At 46.4% G+C, this 19,971-nt stretch overlaps 1 protein-coding gene across 5 annotated transcripts in view; it reads right to left on the bottom strand.

Annotated features, from left to right (window-relative positions):
- LOC142488019 (uncharacterized) overlaps positions 1-19,040 on the bottom strand; it is a 28,612-nt gene extending 9,572 nt beyond the window's left edge. Inside the window, exons 1-4 of one of the 5 annotated variants that reach the window (XM_075588353.1) lie at positions 18,018-19,040; positions 13,823-14,099; positions 8,193-8,896; positions 7,793-7,903 (exon numbers count right to left, since the gene is read on the bottom strand). In XM_075588353.1, the coding sequence (XP_075444468.1) occupies positions 7,793-7,903; positions 8,193-8,211 (130 nt within the window). In that variant the 5' untranslated portion in view covers positions 8,212-8,896; positions 13,823-14,099; positions 18,018-19,040. Of the gene's footprint in view, positions 1-4,110; positions 4,245-7,792; positions 7,904-8,192; positions 8,897-13,822; positions 14,100-18,017 lie in introns of those variants that run through there. The other 4 variants (XM_075588352.1, XM_075588354.1, XM_075588357.1 and 1 more) reach the window with 4 other exon arrangements.
- Between the last annotated feature and the right edge of the window lie 931 nt (positions 19,041-19,971).

Raw genomic sequence — 19,971 nt, 5'->3', positions numbered from 1 at the left:
CCTCCAGAGGTCCCCCCATTCCCATCCCATTCCTTTCCCTCCCCCTTCTCCCCTCCCCCTTTCCCCCCCCCCCCTTTCCCTCCCTCTCCCCCCCTATTTTGTACCTTCCCTTCCCAGTTCCCACCCTCCTCCCTTCCGTCTAAATTATGGATATCCATTCATTACACACTATTGTTGATTTATAAAATAGATACTTTAAAATAGGGACACTGGGTCTAATAGATGGTATGAGGAATCTACCCTTATATACATAGCACAACACCATAATAGTACTCTTAAATATATATAATGAATTTATTCATTAGATATTCACTTAAACATGGCCAACTAGGGCCTGGTAGTCACCACATAGAATAAATACAAATAGGTATATAGTATATAGTTTATAGTACACATAACTTATTTACATACACAACACTTGGTTCACTATATCACACTGTAGCACATATTTATAGATTTACCTTCCGGGCCCCAGCTTTGTTTGTGGCATATAGACTCCAGTTACATAGTCTCCTTTTGAGTTTAGGCTTTCATTTGTATGAACATTTAAATTCAAAAAATTTATTTTTATTTTTATTTTTATATTTCATTTTTTAATTTTTCATCCATATTTTTTTTTATTATATTTATATTTAAATTCATTTTGTCCTTGGTCCAACCATATGGGATCATAAGAATTGATATTTGATTTAGGCACTCATCAGGGTGCAATATTTAATACTTGTTATATTTTGGTTGCACATATATTAATAAGTTTATAATGTCATATGATCTCTTTTTTTATCATCAATATCTAAGTATTATACTCCAAACTGGCTTATGTGTGATCATCCCTCTATCTACAGGTGGGATCTAGATATGTATCATCATTTCACAATGCTGAGTTATTGCAATGTATCCCATAGTTAATATTGATGGGGTTTGATCCACATACAAGACTAGTATTTTCAATTTTGGTTTGAACCCTAGAGAACGATGCTGTTTTATATTGTTGTTTTATAATTGGTTACTGATAACTATTTTATATCAAATATATGTTTAACTGTGTGTTAATTGTAAATGTATATTTAGCAATATGATAGACATTGTATTGTATGTATATGTTAAATTTATCATCTCCTCCAAATTCTTTCAGGGTAATTATCTGCATTAAATGTAATTATGTATTCTATAGTGTTGGTAGCACGGATAATGATTACAGCTGAGTAGGGGCGTTTTTTCAACAATTACCTTTATTGGAGTGTGTATATAAAACCGGACCTCCCCCCCTCACGTTATCCCTTTGAAAAAGTTAGCCGAGACTGACGAAACGCGTCAGGGAGCGTCGTGACGTCAGACGCACTGACATTCAAGTCTACATCCAGCGCAGGAGTGGATTGATCCTAGCGCTAGTGCTGCAGGCACTATCCATACAGAACTTTTGTCTGGGACTATTTACAGCACACCAGCCCTGGGACACTGCTGGTACGCTGCTCATTTGCCAACGGAGCCTGGGAATGCCCCCAAAGTCTGCATTTTGACCGGATGACCTACATCAGTCCTGGAATCTGCTGAGACGCTGCTCCTTCACCAACGGAGCCTGGGACTGCCCCAAGAGCTTGCAGTTAGACCGGATGGTGGTGATTATTATCACATATGCTTGATTTTATTGTACTTCTTGTAAGTGCTTTTTTTACCCCTCCCTCCCCCCTCCCCTTCATTAAATATACTTTTATACGCTATGGGCGTGCGCTCTCTCCTCTCTTTTCCTTTTTAGATATCCTGTGGACGTGGTAGATCCACATTGAGAGCTGCCGGAGACCCTACATACCAGCACCCATATTCATCATCGGAACTATCTGAGGACTGGTTTATCCTTTCAATTGCTTTTTTTCCATGTGTATATGTTTTATGTTTGTAATGGGCCTATCTTATGGTTATAGGTCTGTATACCTACACATTATTGTTTAGATCATTAGGTTATACAATAGATATATTTTTACATAGACATACATAGTTTATATGTTCCTGTAAGGCGCAGCTTTTTTCCTTCTGTTTATGCACAAACTAGTTTATATTATGGTCCGAATGGAGATGTGTTCTTTGCCCTAGATACTGTAAGTATATATTTTGGGCTGAAATCGCTTTTGAAATTTGCCATATTACTGAATTGATATTTTACCAGTATAATCATAATTAAAAATTAATATATTTTTGAGTTATGCCATTTCTTTTATTAGGAATGGAACGTTCCTCGATGGAGATTAGTAGATTTGTGATAGTGTTTTCAAGGTACATTTACTTACTCACACACATGTTCTTTAGCACATGGGAATAATGAACTGGTTTTATACACATTAAATATAATATTAAAAAAAACAATGTATATTCAATCATTTATTCCAACTATTAATTTTATAATAGCAATTTTTTTTCTCTTGTTAAAAGAGCATGTGTGTGATCTCTTTAACTTTTATAAAGATTATTTTTCTTTATAAGATACTTTTTAAAGAAAGCATTATTCTGCAGTCTGTGTATGTTTAGGTCTGGGTGTTTATTATACATATGTGCACTTATTCTTGTCATATTTACAGTACTAAACATTGTTGGTTTGTCTTTTTTACCAAGTAGACTTTGTCAGTTTGTGGTTTTTTTGTAATCTTTATGTATAGTTATTTTTTTTAAATCAAGATCCCTCTGCACGCATGTCAACACGCGCATGGGGCAGCGTATGCGCGCTCTCTTGCGCCAAGCCATCCTCCCGTCCTTTGGGCGTTGTCTGACTGTTACCCGTCTGAGCGTGCACGGAGGCTGTGTGCGGGGCCCGGGGGCACGCATGCCTCACAATGACGTTGCAGGTGATGCGGATCACAGGTATTTAATGTGATTGGCTTATTGATAACATTTACCTATAAATAAATTTCTAAATTAGTGATATGTATACCTTGACAAAGCGCTGAGGTGTGAAACGCGTTGGTAGGGTGACACCATTGCTATTCTTTTCATAAAACCATTAAATAATTCAATTTTTATGGATTACGTATTCCTCCTAATTTTTTTTAACCATGGATTTCCATCAGTAGTGCTTTGTTATCTCTTCCTCTTTATCCTTGATCTACCACAATGGAGGCACACTGAGAACCTCTGGAACCAGGGACATAAATGTGGACTTTGCAACATACCAGTGTGATGGTGTGCTTCATGTTTTCCCAGTTTATCATTGGACTATGGGTATGTTATGGGTGATTTCACATGCTACGGTTTCTGGACTGTCTTTATACATTACCTTCACTTTCATTAAGTGTTAGGTTACAGAACTAGTATGCTACACCAAGTACCTATCCATTATCTTATGAGTATACGCTCAAGGTTCGCTGCATGAGAGCATCTTTTTACAAACAATCTTTTTTGTGCCTGTATTTTGGTCCTTAGTACCACCCAAGTTCTTTATTGGAATCTCTAGATACCCTGTATTGGTAAGCATCTTGATGCAGAATAGGACAGTCCATATTGTTTTCCTCACTACCCTCCAGGTTACGATAGTGTCTCGTATGAGAACATTTGTTTTAAGTTCTGTGGGTGTTTCACTCCACTCTTGATGTGTCAGATCTTTGTGAGAATTGTTTGGTACAGTAAATAGCAATTCTAGCTCTGGTGAGAAGTAACAATCTTTATCCATGATCCAATCCCCAACATATTTTAGTAAACAAGCAAAATTGTAATCTTATTATGAATATTTATTCCTCCCATCTCTTTAATCATTTGTACATTTTTCAGTGCTATTCTGCTTTTTCTACAATTCCAAAGCAATTTACCCATTTCTTTCTGAAGTTTTTTTTATACCATTATGTCTTATCAATAATGGTAGTGTCTGCATTGGGTAGAGTAATCTGGCAAATGAAATCGTTTTGAAAAGGCAACCTCTGCCAAAAAAGGATAAGGGTAACGCCATCCAAGACCTCAGTTCTTCTAATATTTTTTTTACTATGGGTTTGATGTTATTTTGTCAGATCATTAACATTATCCCCAGGTATCTGATTGAATTGCTTGTGTAACACCCTTCCATCCCCCCCTCCCCCCTTAGGGGAGATTCATATGCTATGGGTGTGTCTTGGTGTGGTGCTTGCTCACCTGTTGTGTATCAGGAAGTCTGCGTCTCCACGGTGGTATGAGGATTGGCAAGGGACAGGCTTCTTGTTCAGCTAGTGCAGTGCCTCCATCCTATGGGGATCTGCCAGGGGCAAAGAGTAACCCCACAGGAACCCCTTTCCCAGTAAGACAGCCAGGAGACATGGAAATGTGTACCATTTATTGGCAGGCCAGCAGCTTCCATCTCCCACGCTAGAGAGGTACTCTATTTCACCCTTCTGATGATCACATTCCCTCGCATCTTGCTTGCTTTGTCCCTGACTAGGCCCCCCAAAGGCTTGAGGCCCTTGGGGCTAGTCGCCACCCTCTTACCCCTTGATGGGGTAAGGCAGAACCGCCTCATTCACTAGGGAGCAGGCTACATGCTGAAATCACTCTGCTGTCATTTGGGAAGGAAGCACATTATATACCTGGGGAGGGGTTAATGACCCTACCTCAAAACTGCACAGGTATAAGGTCAGACCAGACATCACCCCACGGTGCTGACACCTTTAACCATCCCCCAGGCATGATGCTTCCAACTGCCATTAGCCTGCATCTGGTCATGGCTACAATTAAACAAAATTAGTAGTGTGCTGTGGGACTCTCATGCTGGCTCATGAGGAAGGATTTAACCCTAACACTGCCTGCACTTGCCAGGACTTATGTGCCAGGGCCGTGAAACCCATAGCCAGGGGCACTAGGCTACACTTGTAATTTTGAGTGGTATCTTATTTATTCTGTTAGGGAATTCAGGTTTTAATATGTATATTCATTCTGTTTTAGTTACATTAATTTTGAATCCAGCAAAACTAACGAACTTTGTTACTGTTTCTAGTATTTTGGGTATTGATTTATCAGGTTAGGTTACGAAATGAAGAATATCACCTGTGAACATTGATATTTTTAGTTCTGTGTTCCCTATTTTGATTCCCTCAAAATGTTCCATAAGTCTTAGATAATGAGCAAGTAGTTCTATTGCTAAGTTGAATAACAAGGGGGATAGGGGGCTTCCCTGTCTTGTTCCCCTAAAAAGGGGAACATTTTCAGATAAGCAGCCTGCAGCTATAATTTGTTCTCTTGGATTATAAAATATACCCTTCAGCACTTTGCTAAAATTTCCATGAAAGCCACATTTCTCCAATGTATAGAAAATATGTTCCCAATGTATATCGAAGGCTTTCTAGACATCAATTATTTCTAGTGCTGTGTTTTTTATTTTATGTCTTGAAATAGTTTTTTGATGACTGAGGTGAAATGGAAGGGGGAAAAAAAGGTAACAGATAGTGGTCTTAATAGGTGGTGTGGGTTAGACATGCAAGTGTTGATTAGTAAAGAAACATAGGTTTATTTAGCCTGGGAGAGAGGGCAGAGTTGAAAGAGGATAGGATACATTTGTAGTGAAGGAAGTCAGCTAAAGTATGAGATCTCCTCCAGAGGCATTCAGAGAAGCGAGTGCAGGAACTGAGAAAGCGTGTGGGGCATGGTGTGGTGTTAGGACGAGAACAGCAAAGAAAATAAGGCATACAGATCAAGAGAGGAGGATAGGGCAAATGTGTAGATCACCAGGTTGTCAGAATCTGGAGGAGAGGGAGGAGCAAAAAGTGGAATCAAGAGCCGGTAGATTAATAAAGCGCAGGTCATTGCAGATAGGAGGGGTTGAAGGAGGTGGAGAATTGGAGAAGTGAGAGAGAGAAAATAAGAAGATGGTCAAAGAGTAAAAGGGTTAAATGGAAAAATTAGAGACTTTTTTCTAGATTGATTATGCCCCATTCAACCTCCAGGCGCAAGGTACAGTCCAGGCTGTAGTGATTGCATATTCATCCTCTAGAGCAGCGGTGCGCAAAGTGGGGGGGCACACCCCCCAGGGGTAGAAAAGCCTGCCCCGCAGAGACTAAGTCCCGTCTATTGCGGCCAAGTTCTACAAATCATTGTAGCGGTCGTGGTCAGAATTTAGTGCCGAAATCGGTTCCAGGAGATTCAGGACAAGTTCCCGGTCAGGATTTTCTGCGGGATTTCGGTCCAAGACGTCCGGAACAAGCTTCCGTTCAGGGTAAACCCTTGCAAGTGATCGCCCTGCACCTAGGAAAGGCTAGATCTCTGTGACGGTGAGGGGGTATCCAGGCCATTAATAAAAGGTATTTGGCCCGGCTGGGTGCCCGGGAGCCTTATTGGGGAATTGTGAGTGTCAACTCTTCAACCCAATCGTGGTATGTAACTGCATGTGTAATAAAGATGTATGTGTGATTTTACTGTTCCATGAGTGCCAGCCTGCGGGGATGTGCAGGGCGTGTGTTTCAGGGGTGATTTTACGGTAACATGTTGTCAGGGTGTGTTTGGGTAGAAGGGGGCCAGTTTTGCGTGTTCCCCCGAAACATGTACTCGGGAATCCCCCAGATTCCTGAGGACATGAGGAACACAAACCACCGGATAAAATCCTCCCTAGAAAGCAGTTTGCAGCTCACCGCCAAATCTCCCTGCTTCAGTACAGACCAAGAACAGTAAGACAGGGCAGGGAATTGAATTACATTCAAGAGGTCCCCGGTATATGCCCAAGAACCCCTGAACCAAGGGGGGGGGGGAGGTTCAGTGTATCTCCCGCCGGGTATAAGGTGGCGAGAGTTATATGTTTTTAAGTTCAAGTGTATCATATGGCAACGGTCTCTTTATAAGTGGAAAAGAAAATGGTTTTAAAAGTCCCCAAGGTTTATATTTTTATTAAAGTAATGTTCAGAGGAAGTCATTCGGTATGGTTAAAAATCCATTCGCATGGGAAAAACAGGGGCTACTCGGCCCTTTAAGCTTCAAAGGCAATCCAGGATATGGAGGTGTTAAACCCTTTGTTAGCAAGGAGGGGTAAAAGAAAGAATAAAAAACTTCTATAAGCCACCTGGCCAGCTGTCACCCTGCCCGGCACCAGGTAAGAGGGGCAGGGTCTCATATGCTAAGTGGCCAAGTTGCAAAGTTCGCACATGCCTAGAGCAGAATGAGAAGCCCCTCTGCCAGGTTTGCAAAGTATTGGCAACTCAGTGGTAGGGGGAAGGAAATATTCCCACGGAGAAGATAGGCTGTACTAGTGAGGCATAGGAATGTTAACCCTATAAGAACCTGTGCAGCCCATCAGGAATGAGAGTCATCATGCTGTAACAGATTCATCATGCTGTAAGAATTTCCTACAATCTAAGGATTCATGCAAGAAACATCTAAGTTTCAAGATTTTAAAGTTTCATCACAAAAGAAGCAGCTCCATGGGTGTAAACAGCAGTGGCAAGTTGCGCTGCTGACCGAGGACTGTTTCAGGCTCTTTTCATGAGCAACTCCCGTTCCTGTGAAATTGCTTATAGAGACTTTGTTTTGCAACATTTCATATTTCGTTTTACCCCACTCCAGTAAATGTATTTTCATTGTAATTGTAAACCAGGCTGCATGTGTTCATTCTGTAAATAAATCACAAATTATTTTATCTCTTGCTTTGCTCAAAGGATCCGGATATTTTGGTGTTAAAAGTTCTGCTCTACCATGACAATCTCATACCCTCTGCTGCATGTGGCTTGTTCCAGAAACCTCAGCAGGCCTGGGGACTTCCTAGGAGAGGCAATTAACCACGAATCTTCACTAAATGTGACCATGCTCCTTGTAACAAGATAACATCCCTTTGTGCAGATAAAGGGGAAAAGGTACTCACCAGAGACAGGAAATTGAACAGTTTCCCTCTTTGTGGTCAGATGTACCTCAGTGTCTGTCTCTTCGTTCCCCGACTTTACCTCTAACGTCTCCAACACAACCACGGGGAAACCTGGCAATAAGAAAAGGATAATCCATCATGTAAAGCTGGGAGTGGGGGAGTTTCTTGTGATATCACCTCCTCTGATATTGGTATAATATAATAATATCTCTTGTAAAGAAATGTATTACTGGCCCTTCTGGCAGAAAATAACAGAGTTGAAGATATATTATCTTCTTACCTGCTGATGGTTCTATAAGAAAACAAGATTAGTTTGGGTGTTTGATTCGCATAACTGCAAAATAATCAGATATTCCCTCCTTGCAGGTTTCAAAGAAACCAAAATATCTCCTCTACTCACTTAACAAGCGTGGATCCATGCTGGTAGTGGGCAGTGCTGCTCTGGAGGTGCTGGCAGTGGGCAGTGCTGCTCTGGAGGTGCTGGCAGGGGGCAGTGCTGCTCTGAAGGTGCTGGCAGTGGGCAGTGCTGCTCTGGAGGTGCTGGCAGTGAGCAATGCTGCTCTGGAGGTGCTGGCAGTGGGCAGTGCTGCTCTGGAGGTGCTGGCAGTGCTGCTCTGGAGGTGCTGGCAGTGAGCAGTGCTGCTCTGGAGGTGCTGGCAGTGAGCAGTGCTGCTCTGGAGATGCTGGCAGTGAGCAGTGCTGCTCTGGAGATGCTGGCAGTGAGCAGTGCTGCTCTGGAGGTGCTGGCAGTGAGCAGTGCTGCTCTGGAGGTGCTGGCAGTGAGCAGTGCTGCTCTGGAGATGCTGGCAGTGGGCAGTGCTGCTCTGGAGGTGCTGGCAGTGAGCAGTGCTGCTCTGGAGGTGCTGGCTGTGGGCAGTGCTACTGTAGAGGTGCTGGCAGTGGGCAGTGCTGCTCTAGAGGTGCTGGCAGTGGGCACTGCTGCTCTAGAGGTGCTGGTAGTGGGAAGTGTTGCTCTGGAGGTGCTGGCAGTGCTGCTCTGGAGGTGCTGGCAGTGGGAAGTGCTGCTCTGGAGGTGCTGGCAGTGGGCAGTGATGCTCTGGAGGTTCCTTGTATCTATATTTATTGTATGGCAGCTGTGTCTGTCTAAGAAAGAAAACAGAATTGGAATGATCTGTTTTATTGGACAAATATACAGCATTTAGTATGATCGTTGAAACCTAAGATTATTACCCCCAAAGGAGTCGAAGAAGACAGGGGCACCAAAAAAACAAACAAATATGGCCTATCCTCAAACAGGAACTTAATTTCAAACACTGCAAAATACATCAATGGTTCAGGATTGTGTCACAACATAACCATCTAGTACAGTGGTGTGCAAACTGGGGGGCGCGACCCCCAAGGGGGGCTCGAGACTGCCTGCGGGGGGCGCGGGGTTTACAGAGGCCCCGCGCGCTTCCCGTAGGCACTTAAATTAAGTGCCGGGTGAGCTGCAGGGCCTCTGTAAACCTTTACTTACCTTGGCTCCGGCGGCTTCCTTCCCGTGTCGACATGGCAACGCGGCATCGGTCATTTGACGTCACGTTGTTATGGCAACGTGGCGTCATGATGCCGGAGTGGAGGTAAGTGGGGGTGAGGGCGCGCGGGAGTGAGGAGACCGTCGGCAGGGAAAAAAGTTTGCACCCCCCTGATCTAGTAAAACAAACCGTATAAAAAGAGTCAGAAAACAACAGCCACAAGACCAGCGATGTCCTCTCAGTGTAACATAGTGTAACATAGTCACATACTGTACAGTTCTATAGTATGAATAAAAAGCAGATACTTCAGAGAGACTTTGAAAAATGCTCCCGATTCTCTCTCAGGTCCAGCAGTTCTGCTCCATACTGACACAGTCTCCCTTTCCTATTTCATACGGTGAGAATTGGGTAATGCAGAGGAAACAGTGCAGTAACTTCCCCTCACCTGTCCCCACTTCCCACCTTATTAAATAGGGGGGTTGATCCCTCACACCCTCATTCTTTCCTTCCTCAGTCACCTCCACTTTCTCACATTCAGCACCTTTGTACCAGGCAGGAACATCCTGCAATTCCCCAGAACTTTTGATAAAGGCTGCTGTGTCCAGCCAAAACGTTGGTTCTCTTTGCATTAATAAAATTGGCCGCAAGTCCGTTGTGTCCTCCTCATTTACCTTCATATTCTAGGAGTATACGAGTCACACAGGGAAGCCCCTTTGGAGAAGTAAGCACTGCCCATTGTAACTGGATATAACTTATATAAAGGAGTGCCTGGGGAAACACTGACATTTTACTCACCGATTATTTATTTTCTCCTGGTCTCTCAATGTCAGCACATAACATGAGGGAATAGGCTCTGCCCATCTGTAGGTGGGACACAGACTTCTGACCTGCTCACACCCTTATAAGCCCCTCCTGTGCCTGATTCAGGTGAGTTGTACCTCTAGCCGAGCTGTACTATATACACATGTGCACCCAAAGATCTCCAGGCTAATTATTAACAAGACAAAATAAATGTTCTGCAAAGTCTGCTCATAACAAAAGATAGAGGCGGGAATTAGGCATTCGCTGCTATGGAGGGATCAGGAAAAATTATTTATCTGTGAATAAAATGTCCGTTTTCTCTCTGTGTCAGCGCAATACATAAGGGAAAGTCTGAAAGCCGTTCTCCCTCAGAAATTATTGATTTGGGCAAATTATAGTGACATTGCTTTATGAATTTTCTTCCAAAGGCAGCTTCTACTGATGCGACTACATTTAATTGTTAGTGCTATGAGAAAGTATAAAGGGAAGACCAAGCCGCTTGTTTCCAGACGTGCTCTGCGGATACTTGTGGTTTCATAGCCCAGGAAGATGTGATTGCTCTAGTAGAGTGAGCCCTTAAGAAACTTGGAGGTGTGTTTCCTGATGCTTCATAAGCCTTATAATGAGGTTACTTATCCATCTGGCTATGGCTGTCTTGGAAACTGGTTTTCCTTATTGTCGCTCTGAAAAGAGGAGAAACAAATTTCGGGATTTTATAAAGGATTCTGTTCTGGAGATATGGGCCTTTAACACTCGGACGTCTAACGTGTGCAGAGATTCTTCCCTCTGATTTTTGGGTTCAGACAGAAGGAGGGTACCCCTGATTTATTGGTTAATGTGGAATGATTACATTACTTTTCACTGAAAACGTGTTCTCAACACCGCCTTATTCTTCTAAGTCTAAATCTAAGTCAATAAAACATTAAAAAAAGCTGTGTGTGCTGTGCACGCGCATAGTAAGTGAAACTTCTTTGACTTTTGTCACAGAAATTGACTTATAACGCGCGTGCTCGGCACACGTGTCAGTGTGTGCATGTGTGTCAGTCAGTGCGTGCATGTGTGTCAGTCAGTGCGTGCATGTGTGTCAGTCAGTGCGTGCATGTGTGTCAGTCAGTGCGTGCATGTGTCAGTCAGTGCGTGCATGTGTGTCAGTCAGTGCGTGCATGTGTGTCAGTCAGTGCGTGCATGTGTGTCAGTCAGGGCGTGCATGTGTGTCAGTCAGGGCGTGCATGTGTGTCAGTCAGCGCGTGCATGTGTGTCAGTCAGGGCGTGCATGTGTGTCAGTCAGGGCGTGCATGTGTGTCAGTCAGTGCATGCGTGTGTGTCAGTCAGTGCATGTGTGTGTGTCAGTCAGTGTGCGTGCGTATCAGTCAGTGTGTGTGTGTGTGTGTGTGTGTGTCAATCTGTGCCTGTCAGTGTGTGCATGTGTGTCAGTCAGTGTGTGCATGTGTGTCAGTCAGTGTGTGCATGTGTGTCAGTCAGTGTGTGCATGTGTGTCAGTCAGTGTGTGCATGTGTGTCAGTCAGTGTGTGCATGTGTGTCAGTCAGTGTGTGCATGTGTGTCAGTCAGTGTGTGCATGTGTGTCAGTCAGTGTGTGCATGTGTGTCAGTCAGTGTGTGCATGTGTGTCAGTCAGTGTGTGCATGTGTGTCAGTCAGTGTGTGCATGTGTGTCAGTCAGTGTGTGCATGTGTGTCAGTCAGTGTGTGCATGTGTGTCAGTCAGTGTGTGCATGTGTGTCAGTCAGTGTGTGCATGTGTGTCAGTCAGTGTGTGCATGTGTGTCAGTCAGTGTGTGCATGTGTGTCAGTCAGTGTGTGCATGTGTGTGAGTGGGTGTCAGTCAGTGTGTGTGTGTGAGTCAGTCAGTGTATGTCTCTCTCTCTCTCTGTGTTGTGTGAATGTGTCTCTGTGTCGGTCAGTGTGTGTGTATGTGTGTCAGTCAGTGTGCGTGCGTATGTGTGTCAGTCAGTGTGCGTGCGTGCGTATCAGTCAGTGTGTGTGTGTGTATGTGTGTTAGTTAGTGTGTGTGTATGTGTCAGTTAGTGTGTGTGTATGTGTGTCAGTGTGTCAGTGTGTGTGTGTATGTGTATGTGTGTCAGTCAGTGTGTCAGTGTGTGTGTATGTGAGTCAGTGTGTGTGTGTGTATGTGTGTACGTGTGTCAGTCAGTGTGTATGAGTGTCAGTCAGTGTGTGTGTATGTGTGTCAGTCAGTGTGTGTGTGTATGTGTGTCAGTTAGTGTGTGTGTGTGTGTGTGTGTGTGTGTATGTGTGTCATTGTGTGTATGTGTGTCAGTCAGTGTGTGTGTGTGTGTCAGTCAGTGTGTATGTGTGTCAGTGTGTCAGTGTGTGTGTGTATGTGTGTCAGTCAGTGTGTGTGTGTCAGTCAGTGTGTGTGTGTGTCAGTCAGTGTGTATTTGTGTCAGTCAGTGTGTATGTGTGTCAGTGTGTATGTGTGTCAGTCAGTGTGTGTGTGTGTATGTGTGTCAGTCAGTGTGTGTGTGTGTATGTGTGTCAGTCAGTGTGTGTGTGTGTCAGTCAGTGTGTATGTGTGTCAGTGTGTCAGTGTGTATGTGTGTCAGTCAGTGTGTGTGTGTGTGTGTGTGTCAGTCAGTGTGTGTGTGTGTGTGTATGTGTGTCAGTCAGTGTGTGTGTGTGTGTGTGTATGTATGTCAGTCAGTGTGTGTGTGTGTGTATGTGTGTCAGTCTGTGTGTGTGTATGTGTGTGTCTGTCAGTGTATGTGTGTCTCTCTTTCTGTGTCCTGCCCCCTCTCTCCTGACTCCCCCCACCCCAGGCGGAGCTGCTGCGGCGGCTGTGTCTGAGTCTCTCCTCCCCCCCCCTCCCCACCCCCAGGGAGACGCGGCCGCACCGGGCCCGGCGTATGTGAGGGGCAGATACCGTGCTTAAGAGCCCCCCCCCCTCCGGCAGTGCTGCGTGGGAAGCGGCGCGCTCAAACCCCCCGCTTCCCGCGTTACCGGAGCAGGAGCCGTGAGAGGCGAGAGGGCACGATAACGTGTCTGTGCGCGCATGCGCGGCATATGCTGACAGCGCAGCGGCCGTTAGCGATATCTTCTCGGTTACCCTTCATGATCCCGGGGCTCCTCTCCTCCTCTGGCCCCGGCGGTGCTCAGTCAGCGGGACACAGGGAAGGGGAAGCGGAGGTAGAGAAGAGGGAGGAGAGAGGCTGAGCAGCGGCTCCTCCTCTCACAGCCGGAGGACTTGCGGGCCGCCATCTTAGTACACCCACAGCACCGGAAGCTCTGCGCCTGCCATCTTGGTATACCCATGGCAGCTGGTGTGTGCGAGGAGCGGCGGCCGTTAGGAGCGGCGCCGGCGGCTATCGCCGCCACATGTCACAGCAGGCGTGGGGGGGGGGGGGGGGAGGGGGAGCCGGGACATCACGTCACTTCTGTTTCATTTTCGGCTCCATCTCTCCAGTTTTGCCCCATCAGAATAGGTGCTACTAAAGAAGTTTCACTTAAAAAAAGATTTATACATGAACAGGAAACTATAATTGTTAAAAATGTTATATAAAAAAACCTATAACCCCTTATGGCACTCCTCTGAGCACTTGACAAGGGTTAATATACAGTTCTCTAGCTGACCCATTTTTCACCTTCGCAAAGGTCCCTCAAATAAACAATATCTCCCCTCAACCCGTCCCAATATACCATCTGTCACGTACAGCACACTTGTGAGCATGTGACGTAGATATACAACCAGGATTAATACACACGACTACAATAGCTAACTCACCTTCCTCCTCCGCAAGGTACTTTCAATGAGTTAATATTAACCCCTGTGGCACGACGGCTTCACAGTGGGATGAAAATATAAAGTCCTTATTTTACAGGTACTGGGGAATCCCTCCGAGAGGCTCCAGGTAGTTCCTCTGCGCCTTCCCAGCATGGCTCCCTCAGCAGGATTGGAACGCCGGTTCCTTGGGTACCAGGGCTGCGTCCAGCAGCTTGTTCGCCCACCGTGCAATACTCTGTCTTGGTATGGGTCCTAGCAGAACCGGCTTCCTGCAGGCCTAGGGAACCAAAGCAACCAGGATCCTCCTTGGTTGGGAAAATGTCTCTCTGGCAGCAGCCTGGCTGCCTTTTAAACCCCTGCTTATTCAGGAGTTCTGTCTCTTAATTAGCTGCACTTGCAGCTTGCCTCTCCAGAGGAGTTTAACTGCCTGCATGCTGGAAAGCACACATACTGCATTTCACTGCACCATACAGAGCCGTGTCTCTGTCACATCCCTAACTCAATTGCAATCATATCTATTTGCTGCCAGCCCCCCCAAGCACCAAATAAATACAAAAAAAACTAAAAAAAAAAAAAACACCCCAAACATACATACAACCGCCCCCTCAAACCCCAAATACATACAACCCCCCATCCCCCAAATACATACAAAAGATCCCATTCCCCAAATAAATACACTGCCCCCCGCTCCTCAAATACATACAGCACCCCACCATCCCCCAGATACATAAACCACCGTTCTACCCCCCCAAATACATACACAGCCTCTCCACCCCCAAAAATACATACAAAAACCGCCTACCAACACCCCAAATACATACAACCGCCCCCCAAATACATACAAAAACCGCCTACCAACACCCCAAATACATACAACCGCCCCCCAAATACATACAAAAACCGCCTACCAACACCCCAAATACATACAACCGCCCCCCAAATACATACAAAAACCGCCTACCAACACCCCAAATAAATACAACCGCCCCCCAAATACATACAAAAACCGCCTACCAACACCCCAAATACATACAACCGCCCCCCAAATACATACAAAAAAAAACACTCCAAAAAGAAACAATCACCCCTCACTATATGCAAAACAAAACTCCAACCCCCCAATACTTACAAACTTCCGTACCCTGGGTATCGTTTCATACCGCTGTCCAACGCTGAGCTTCTAACGTCGGCACGTGCCGAAAGCAAGCTGGTCCCAGCTTCCAGCGGGCAGAGGCATGAGAGAGATGCCCGGCGTGTGCCAGCGTCAGAGGTTCAGAGTGGGAAAGTGTTAGTGAAGGAGGCCCACAGCTGGGGAGAACCGGGGCCCGCCGGCAATGAGAGGACCAACAGCCAAGCACGGCCAGAGGCCAGAGACGATATCCAAAGTAGGTAAGTTTGTATGTATTTGGTAAGTGGGGGAGGGTGGTTTGTATGTATTTGGAGGGGGGTTGTATGCATTTAAGGGGGGGGGGTGTTTTTGTATGTATTTGGGGGGTGTTTTTTTTTAATGTATTTTGGGGGAGGGAATTGTGTGAAGGGCCAGGTTGGGGGGAGGGAATGGGCGAGGAGGGGGAATTGAGTGAGAGTGGTGTAATTGATGGGGGGGTTTGATAGGAGAGTGGGGGTGTAAGAGAGGGGGTGAATGAGACGGAGGGGAGAGAAATACATGAGAAGAGGGGGGAAATAGAGGGGCTAGTTAGGTGTGAAATGCAGGGCTTGCAAGACCTGGGATGTGGTGACAATAGCCTCGAAGTGGGCGTGCCTGAAGGCTCCATTCTTGGTTCTCTCCACTTCCCTCTACACTACCCCCAACTCCTCCCATGGATATCCATTTTTTCGCAGACGACATCCAAATCTACTTCTCCTTCCCACTATTCTCACCCAAACTTTCCACCCATATTTCTACCTGCCTTTTCCACCTGAATGTCCTCCCACTTCCTACAAATTAACCAAGCTCCCACTTCCTACAAATTATAAATAAAATATAAAATAATTAACCCAGTTAAGGCTGAAGTTCACTACTTTCCTCCTCCCTCACATCCACCCCAATCCCCATCACCCCTCCCTTTCTACCCCAACATAGGAGTCAACTTTGACTCTTCCCTGCCCTTCGCCCAACACATCACCTCCATCACTACCACCTGTCACTACCACCTATACAACATAAGAAAAATGTGTCCACTCATTTCCCTCTCCTTGCCCAAACTTTTCATCTACTCACTCATCTTTAACGCCTCGACTACAGTAATTCCCTTCAACTCGGTCTCCCCTTCTACTCCTGCAACTTGTACACTTCTCAATCTTCCCTGCTCTGCCCACGCCACCCATCTCCACTGTATACCAATCAAACAACGTACCCTCTTCAAATTCCTCACCCTTGTCTACAACTCTCTCCTTGGTTTTGCCTCCACCCCCTTATCTTGCAGCACTCATCTCTCGCTACACCCCTTCCCATTCTCTTTGCTCCCTGCTACAACCCTCACTCCCCTCAAGCCCCCTCTCGATTCCGATCTTTTTCCATACTCACTCCCCTCCACTGGAAGAAGCTCCCCCACCACATCCAATCTGGTCCCTCCGTAACTATCTTCAGAAGCTAACTTAAAACTCATCTCTTCTACATCATGCTTTGTTCTTCCATTACACCGCAATACATTGCGGATTATTTCAAGGGTAAGGCGGAAGCTATCTGAGACGGTAGGTGTAGATGTGACTGCTTTTAATAACGGTTAAGCCCGCCATTACCCCTACCTGTCAATAATACATCGGTATTATGTTATAGATATCCATGTATTATGTAGTCCGATTCCAGCACTGCAGGGACCAACCGGGGGTTCATTCTGTGTTCAGCTGGGAATGTTGCTGGTTATCTGTGACCTCTCCATGTAACTGTTACTCTTTTAATGTTGCAGTTAAACCTACCAATCAGGGGCTAAGTACTATTGCAGGCAGCTGGCCTTGACCCCCCCTAGATGTATCTTTGCTATGCCGTGGGGTATAAAAAGGTCGGGAGGGAGGGAGGCCCCCTGTCAGTCAATCTAGAGAGCAGAGGTTGCTGAACTGAACCTGAAGAGATTGCTGTGCCGGTTCCAGGTCCAATCCAGTCCCTGTGGGATAGTGTGTGGGAGAAGAGCGGGGGAAATCTCCTCACGGAGGTCCCTGACCTAGACCTGCAGGGAATTCCCCAGTTACCCCAGTTGGGAGTGTGTGTTTCTGTATTGACAGTTGTGGATCTTATTTTCCAATACATTCACTTTGATTAACTTTGGTGAATTGATCCCTGGTGTGTTAGCCCTGGTCTCCAGTGACAAAGAAATCCTCGGCCCCTCTCACCTCTCCTTCCAAATCCCTTGCCTCTCCCCGTGACTCATTTTTTCCAGTTACAGAGAAAGAAGTCTCCTACATTCTCTGCTCCTCAACCACATGCAGCCATGACCCAATTCCCTCCCTTGTCCTTAAGCCTGATATCTCAACTCAGGGGTGCGCAAGATTTTTTTGGGGGGCACGGTGCATACATTATATTAAATGCCGGGGACAGCACGAGGACTCTGTACTCTATCCTACCTTGGCTCAGAAGACACGTTGCTGAGGTGACGCAGCGTCAAATGACGCTGCGGGGTGACATGACGTCACTTCACATGACCCCTAGTGTCAATTGACGCTCTAGAAAGGCAAGGGGGCGCGAGCACAGGAAAAGCGGTGGCAGCGCCAAAACTTTGCGCACCCCTGTACTTAACTCATCTCTTTGCTCTGGAACTTTTCCTCGCTCTGTAAGCAGCTATTACCTGACCTATTCCCAAGAATAACACCCTTGGATCTCTTTGTTGGTGAACCTCACGGCTCTGGTTCAGGTCCCCTTCTCTCTATATACGCTCTCACTGGGCGACCTTATTAACGCTTTAGGATTACACCTGCAGTCCAGTCAGAAATCTCAGTGTGCTTAATCTCTGCCTGGGTGCCCTTTGTTACATCGAGCTTAATACGACCAAGACTGAGCTACTCGTACTCCCTTCTCTATCGCAGTCATTTATACCAATATCCTTCCAATCTCACAAGTATCTGTCTAGGGGTTACATTCGTCTCCTCCTTCTTACACCCCTCATATAAACATGGTTACTAAATCTTGCCGTTTCTTCCTCAACAATATTGTTTAAATCTATTTAAATATTAAAATCAGGGACAGATCCCTGTGACTCACAACTCATTGACGCTGTTGAACCTGCAGTTCTCCTCTGGATACCAGCTGGGCCTGTGGTTCTCCTCTGTGGGTGCTGGGGAGATGTTGGACCTGCGGTTCTCCTGTGTGGGTGCAGGTCTGGGTGCTGGGTATATAAGCTGGGACCTGTGGTTCTCCTCTGTGGGTGCAGGATAGGTATATAAGCTGGGACCTGTGGTTCTCCTCTGTGGGTGCAGGTCTGGGTGCTGGGTATATAAGCTGGGACCTGTGGTTCTCCTCTGTGGGTGCAGGATGGGTATAGAAGCTGGGACCTGTGGTTCTCCTCTGTGGGTGCAGGTCTGGGTGCTGGGTAGATGTTGGACCTGTGGTTCTCCGGTGTGGGTGCAGGTCTGGGTGCTGTGTAGATGTTGGACCTGTGGTTCTCCGGTGTGGGTGCAGGTCTGGGTGCTGGGTATAGAAGCTGGGACCTGCAGTTCTCCTCTGTGGGTGCAGGTCTGGGTGCTGGGTATAGAAGCTGGGACCTGTGGTTCTCCTCTGTGGGTGCAGGTCTGGGTGCTGGGTATAGAAGCTGGGACCTGTGGTTCTCCTCTGTGGGTGCAGGTCTGGGTGCTGGGGAGATGTTGGACCTGTGGTTCTCCTCTGTGGGTGCAGGTCTGGGTGCTGGGGAGATGTTGGACCTGTGGTTCTCCTCTGTGGGTGCAGGTCTGGGTGCTGGGGAGATGTTCAGATGATGTCTGAGCTGTAACTTAACCTCCTACAGGACAGGGCAGAGAGGTGTACCTCACACAGATAGCTGAATGTAAGTTATAGGGGAATCCTGATTGGGATGGGTCCCAGCAATAAGCACAGTGAGCTATGGAAGTGCTCTGTACTGGCAGTAATCTCCTCCCACCGGGTGAGGCCAGTGCAGGAATAGATCCCCCTGTTACAGACAGGGCAGCACAGTAAGTGACTTCTCATTGCTGCATCACTCACAGATCCTCTGCATTTCTCACAGGACTGTCTGTGTGCAGAACTCATTTCCTCCCATCGCTGCCTACTACATCCGGGTCACAGCCCTATGTTCTACTGCGCATGCTCACACGCAGGGGATCATGGGAGTTGTAGTTTGTATTAGACAAGATCGATTGACACATATGCAGAGTGGGGAGAACGTATGAGGAGGGGGAAGTATAGGAAGGCAAAGAAAGTATGGGGGGGGTGTGAAGCATGGGGAGGGGGGAGAAAGTATGAGGAGGGTGGAGACAGTATGGGGAGGGGGGAGACAGTATGGGGAGGGGGGAGACAGTATGGGGAGGGGGGAGACAGTATGGGTAGGGGGGAGACAGTATGGGGAGGGGGGAGACAGTAAAGGGAGGGGGGAGACAGTAAGGGGAGGGGGGAGACAGTATGGGGAGGGAGGAAATATGGGAGGGGATGTATGGAGAGGGGGGAAGTGTGGGGTTGGGGGAAAAGCATGGGAGGGGGAGAAAAGTATGGGGAGGGTAGAAACAAGTAGGGGAGAGAGGGATGTGATTGAAGGGTTTTGCAGTGAAAATGAAACGACACATGAGTGGTCTGAATATAATAGGCTTTTATTCAGCCTCAAAAGGTGGAGCACAAAACAGCTTATTTTTAGCATATTGTTAGAATAGGCCACACAAACTGTACCAAACAGGACTGTGCCATTTAGCCAGAAAGGCCCTAGTATTTAGTTCCATATACTGGCGTCCGGTCCTTGTAAGGAAAAAAGGGGGTTCCAGTTGCGCGGTCTCCACGGCAGTATAGATGAAACATAATAATCCCTTTTTACAGGTGTAGTGGGGTTCCCCTTCCTTGCGTGGGTGAGGGGGAGCTGCTCTGCATTGCTCCGCTGTTGCGCCAGTGATCCGAGGCTCTGCCGGATCGGGAGATCGGAGGAAAGTTGAGGTGGCCATTTTGGGATTGGTGTCACATTTAAGTCTATGGGACTACAGTAAGTGTATACACACTAATA

This window comes from Ascaphus truei, chromosome 2, assembly GCF_040206685.1.
Source record: "Ascaphus truei isolate aAscTru1 chromosome 2, aAscTru1.hap1, whole genome shotgun sequence".
NCBI classification, from domain to species: Eukaryota; Metazoa; Chordata; class Amphibia; order Anura; family Ascaphidae; genus Ascaphus; species Ascaphus truei.
Note: the sequence above shows the minus strand (reverse complement) of the source record. Positions and strands in the feature narration are given on the sequence as shown.